The sequence below is a fragment of the Coffea eugenioides genome, chromosome 4, assembly GCF_003713205.1.
Source record: "Coffea eugenioides isolate CCC68of chromosome 4, Ceug_1.0, whole genome shotgun sequence".
NCBI classification, from domain to species: domain Eukaryota; kingdom Viridiplantae; phylum Streptophyta; class Magnoliopsida; order Gentianales; family Rubiaceae; genus Coffea; species Coffea eugenioides.
The window spans coordinates 5,080,627-5,086,398 of NC_040038.1; the positions used below are offsets into that span (position 1 = coordinate 5,080,627).

Genomic DNA, 5,772 nt, shown 5'->3' on the forward strand with positions numbered 1-5,772 from the left:
GAAAAGTAAATTTAGATTGCTATTTTCCTAAAATATCCTCACATTAAATAGAGTACAACTTTATGGGAACTTGAATTGATGGTAAAAAAAGGATCAACTCTTATTAAATGGGGTAGGTTTATAGTAATAACAACTTACATTGAATAAGGGCATTTTAGGAAAATTAAAATACAACTACATTCTTCAATTAAAAAGTGGACTACAATTTGGGACAGACGAAAAAGGAAAACAGGACTATTAAAGTGGGACGGAAGGAGTATGAAAATAATGCCGTTTTCCTTTATCATAGCTACCAATTTAGCAGCGGTGAAATCGAGATCCGTGATGGCCAAAAACTCTTTTGCCAAACGGGATCTTAGATTACGCTTGATAATCCTGTTTTTGTCCATCCTAATTAAAAAGAGTTCTCGATTAGAGAAATTCTACCCACTTGTAAACAGCTACAAAAGGAACAAGCTGACCAAATGCAAGGTCGGTATTGAAACAGCAGGCCACGGACGACTTACATTCAAATTGATGAACTTACTCGAATTAACAAACAGAAAAACGATAAGGAGCCAATTGGATTGCATTCGCAGCAGCCTGTGCATTGTCCAAGGCTTCCAAAAAGCTGGTCTTTTGTTGCTTGCGGGAGAGCGGGAAAGCTTGCAACTGCTAGAAGGAACACAATCTTCGTATCATCATGGGAACCGTTATCGACTCCCATTTCTTGGCCTTCACTGCCATTGTTACCGTAGGCAAAAACCCTTTTGTTTTTTCCTTTCCTTTTACGGGTAGAACACAGTCACATAGTGGTGATGCATGTCTTAATGATTTTTGCAGGTGGGTTATCAGTTTTTCTTCTTCATAATCACATCCCTTTTGAGATTTGATAAGGTTACTGACTTTGCTGGTAAGATTCTATCCATTGCTATTCTCATCTTCCTTTTTTTTTCCTTTCCTTTTTTGGGTGTTTTGTTATCTTTCGAATTCTAAAGTTTTTAGTGCACTTGATGCGTTCCTGGTTTTAGAAGTTATGTGTAAAGCTTAGAATCAACATTTTTTCCTTAGGTGATGATGGATATGGTATTTTTCAAAATTTAATCTTGAAATGGTAGTCGATTGCACTGAAGGGTTGTTTTATTATGCGGCTATGCTATCTGAAGTAGAACCTTGTACAATCTTGTTTAACTGAAAATATAGTGGCTTATGGTGTAAGACGTAGAAAGACATGACCTTTGCAATCTGATAGATACTTGTTATTGTCGTGTCCACAAAGCTAAATTTGGCTGTTTTGATTTCATTCTATGTAATTCTTAACAAGTTATAATTTTTACCCTTACTTTGCAGGAAGCTCAAATTTTGTTATACTTGCTGTATTGACTTTGGTTTTAAAGGGTTCATGGCATTTTCGTCAGGTAATACTGCTATTCCGTGGAATTTCTCTTTGTTGACAACTGTTCGTGAATGTGGTCTTTTTAACTACTGCAGAGCAGAAACTTATTTCCTTTATATTCTCCTCAATTTTTGTGAGGGGAATAATGCTTCTTTCTGTCTTAATTGAACAGAAAGTGAATGGCTGAATGCTTCATTTCCTTAATTCAACACATTCTATTTTTGAATGTGTTGCAATCTACAAAGTAGCATTGATTTGTTCCTTTGCTGCCGTTTGTTTCTGTAATTTGATGATTTGTGTATTACCTAATGCCTGATCACAAAATGTGTATTTGTGAGTTGTATGGGAGGTGTTTCAGCTTCCCTGATCTGATATATTTGATATATATGCTTGGCAAAATATGATAGTTACTGTAGGTTCTACTTGTTCCTGTATTGACGTTTGATTATACCTGTCAGGTGATTTTGTCTGTGCTTGCAGTCTTATGGGGCCTTCGGCTGGCCCTGTTTCTACTAATGAGGTAAGATTGGGATAAATGTCTTTGCAATCTTCAGAAGATTTTTGGCACTGAATCCATATTGTAATCCTCTTCGTTTTAAAGATGGTCAATAAGCAATTCCTCATTTTTATTACAATTTGTCTTGTTTCATTCAGTTCAATGTACAACTTGAAACTAGCAATCTGCTGCAGTTGATCATTACTCTTCAACCTGATTCCACTTAGCCTCACAGTTCCTGTTTAGCCTGTCACTGTAGTGAGATCATCTTACCTCAAACCTCAAACCTGTTGGCATTTATGTTTCTTGTTTCTTCAGTGATCTTTTCATGATTTTATGTTGTTTGGGAACAAATAGATACTATGATTCTATGCCACTTTCCATTAAATTTCTACCTGTTCCTTTTTATAGCCCTTTCTTCTCATTGGTTGTGCCTCTGTTACATCATAACAGCTAATTGTGTTGGTAATAATCAACTGAGGATGCTTAAAACTCTGGGCAATAGTACTAATTATGAATTGTTCTGTATGCCCTAGGACATCATACATTCCCAAAATGCCAGAATAGTTTATCTTTGCATATTTCAATTACATCTTGATTTAAGTAATTGTGTTTAAGACTTCTCCCAGTATGTGTGTGGTTCTGTTTTGCAGTTGAAGCCCTAGAATTTACAGATATCATAATGCCTTTAACTTTGGAGTGCTGATGCGTCCTTTAGATGTCTTCATGCTCAATTTTTCCTCAATTATTTGTTTTTTTTTTATGTCTTTTGTTGTTAAAAGTGTTCTGTATTATATACTTTCATGTCTCTGTATTCCGGATCTGATTTTTAATTTTATATCTCCTAATTTACACCTTTGTTTTGATTTTAACTTTCAATTTTTTTTTCTGACCCTAGTTGTTAAAAGGCCTTTGAGTAAATGCAAATTGATTTAGGAATCAAGCCCTTCCTTTAGCAATACCACTATTAGTTTACACTTTAAGAATTGAGGATAATTGCGTTAAAACCAGCCTAACTCGTGCTCTTTCTTTTTTTCTTCCCTTTATGAATCAGGATATTGCAATGGGGGGAGGACAGGCGCTTTGATGAAATGCGTAATAATTTGGGCAAGTTGGCAGTTTTTTGGACATTTCAGGTTTTGTAGCCCCTTTGAATGTTTCTGAAGCCAATTTATCTGTGTATTTGAAAATTGTGCTAATGATGGAGTATGCTGTCCTATTTCTGGATTATATGTTTTTGCTGATCTCAGGCTGTTTGGGTGTGGACTGTGAGTTTACCAGTGACAATTGTGAATGCAAGTGACAGAGATCCATCCCTTGAAGCTAGAGACGTCATTGGGTGGATTATGTGGTCTGTAGGGATTTTAATTGAAGCAACAGCTGACCAACAAAAGTTGACATACAAAAACAACCCAGAAAACAGGGGGAGATGGTGTAATGTTGGAGTGTGGAAATACTCTCGTCATCCAAATTACTTTGGCGAGGTTAGCTCCCCCAACATTTGTCGTTCTTCCTCATCTGCAAAGTACTTATCTACGAATTCCTCACTAGTCAGAGTAGTTTAGTTTCATAACAAATACTTTTACAAGCAAACAAAAGAACCAGTAGCTGAGTGCTCTCAATGCCCGTAAAGGATAGAGCTGCAGAATCACTTGTTTGCATCAGCAGTGGAGAGTATTCACAATCTGGTTAATGCTTTTGTCTCATGGTAAATGCATTTTTGACAAAGCAGTTTATAGCTGTCAAATAGGCTGTTATGAATGGAATATATTTGCAGTTTAAGGTTCCATGCATGGATGTATCACCACTAGTGATTCTTTATGGATGTTTCAACTTGAAATGAATAGGTGAAATGCAATGCTTTTGTAGTTCTTTCTAGTGGGTGGCTATGCATCTCACATTTAGTACTCTTTGAGCTGAGCGATTAAGCTTGCTTGCATTGGTTTACATTTACAAACGAAGCACAAATCCACCTCTGGTTTTCTTGTTTAAAGCTTATTAACTCAAACCAGCTAGCCTTTCTCTCCAAAACCACCCTATTTTAACAGTCGTTTTGTTCCTAAAAAAGTTTAAACACCACTGTAGAAAGAGAACTCTACTTAAGAACTTAGAGAACAATAATACTAATTATATCCGGATCCTAACCCTGTCTCTATGATTCTATTTATGTGATGCATTTTATGAACTCAAGGTGTTTTTTTTTTCTCATTTGGGCCTTGTCCTCGTGTTTTATTTAGATCCTATTATGGTGGGGAATTTTTGTAGCTTCTACACCTGTTTTAAAAGGTGCTGAGTGGCTTGTCATCTTTGGACCAATATTCCTTACACTGTTGCTTCTTTTTCTCAGCGGCATACCATTACTTGAGGTTTGTTTTTACTTTTTTTGACTGAGATGTTCAGACTGTTTTCCTCTGTGTAAGCACTCACATACATGCTTTCCTTACCAGGACTCTGCAGATAAGAAATTTGGTGGTGTGGCTGCATATAGGCACTATAAGAAAACGACAAGGTTCGTCCACTGTTTCATTGCACTCATTTCTTTGACTCCTTTTGCAATAGAAAATAACTGTAAGAAAGTGTTAATTTCAGCCCTCTCATTCCGCTTCCCCCTGCATTATATGGGAATTTGCCTATATGGATCAAAGCAACGTTTCTCTTTGAGTTTCCTTTCTATAGTCGCAGTCTTCCAAAAGAAGAGCTGAGCTGGTAAATCTATATTCCTTCTCTGAAGATGCTTATCTTGAATGTTGGTGTACCTCATGCCTTATTATTGCCTGTTCTATGTGCATTCCCTTCTCGTAGTCCGTGTCACGTGCTTTCTCTATTATTTGTTTTTCATGTAGTTCATTTGTCTACTTCATGATCCGCATTTTCCCTAAAATCTTGGCAATATTGAAGTGAGCCCTATTATGCAATTATTGCATAGTTTTCTCTAGAACACAATCACTGAGACCCAGAATATCATCATAATGATTCTGTTGCATATGTATAGAAATGCTGCCAATCTTTTGAATCAGGTGATAGCACAAACATCTGTCATTGGCAGTATACCTTTAGAGAAGGTAGTAGTATATCAAAGAAAGATAAAAAGAATGATCTTCTCTAGGCTTGGTTAACTCTTTGCTGTTCCGGACACATATACCTTGTTTTTTTGGACAATTTCGACTTAAGGAGGTATCTTTCTGTTGGATTATGCTCGGCCTTTTGCATGATCATACATAACATATTCTGTTTGTGCAAGGCGTAGAACAAGCAATCGAGGGGGAAATGCTGAGGGGAAGATGGATTGATCTCGCGTTGACTTGTTTTTTAACTTTTCTCGGTTGATCCACCGGCATACACACAAACGTGCTTCCAATCCAGCATCGTCTCTGTTCCAGGATAAACGTGCTTCGTTTTAACTTTTCTACTCTCCTCCTCCATATTTACAGGATAAACTTGTATCCAGTGTAAATATCATTGAACTAGAACTCTTTAGTTGTTTTTTTACATGTTGGCAAAATCCAATTTACACCTGGTGAGTATTCTGCAATTCTTGACGGCTGACCCCTCTCCTGAACTCTGCTTACCGGAGGAACACTTGGTCTGGGTACCTGTGAACCGGTAACAGGCTTTTGTAGAGGTTTTAGAGCAGCCATAATCTCAGCAAACGAAGGTCATATATATACATATTATGTAAATCGTGGTAAATTCCATTTTTATGTATTAAGTAAATAGCTGAAAACTAAATTTTTAACTAGAATGAATGCACGAATTTTCGGGACAAAGTCCGCATCTTCCATTTCCAGACATGGCAATGAGAAGAAGACTCTTTAAAAGCTGAAGGAAAACCATAAAAACACCCATTTGGAAAAATTTCAAGTGAAGTGATGGTTCAAACACTTGGGGGAAAAGAAACAAA

The 5,772-nt window shown here is 36.8% G+C and overlaps 1 protein-coding gene across 2 annotated transcripts; it reads left to right on the plus strand.

Moving 5' to 3' along the window:
* The first annotated feature begins 487 nt into the window (after positions 1-487).
* LOC113768386 lies at positions 488-5,551 on the plus strand. 2 transcript variants are annotated; one of them, XM_027312721.1, is made up of 10 exons: positions 488-733; positions 823-892; positions 1,330-1,397; positions 1,834-1,895; positions 2,926-3,007; positions 3,122-3,355; positions 4,109-4,237; positions 4,319-4,380; positions 4,461-4,577; positions 5,113-5,551. In XM_027312721.1, the coding sequence occupies exons 1-10, from the start codon at positions 683-685 to the stop codon at positions 5,159-5,161; spliced, it is 924 nt and encodes a 307-aa protein (XP_027168522.1). In that variant the 5' UTR covers positions 488-682; the 3' UTR covers positions 5,162-5,551. The 2 variants fall into 2 exon arrangements, with proteins under 2 accessions (XP_027168522.1, XP_027168523.1); XM_027312722.1 differs by having other exon boundaries at positions 5,119-5,551.
* Positions 5,552-5,772: the final 221 nt, after the last annotated feature.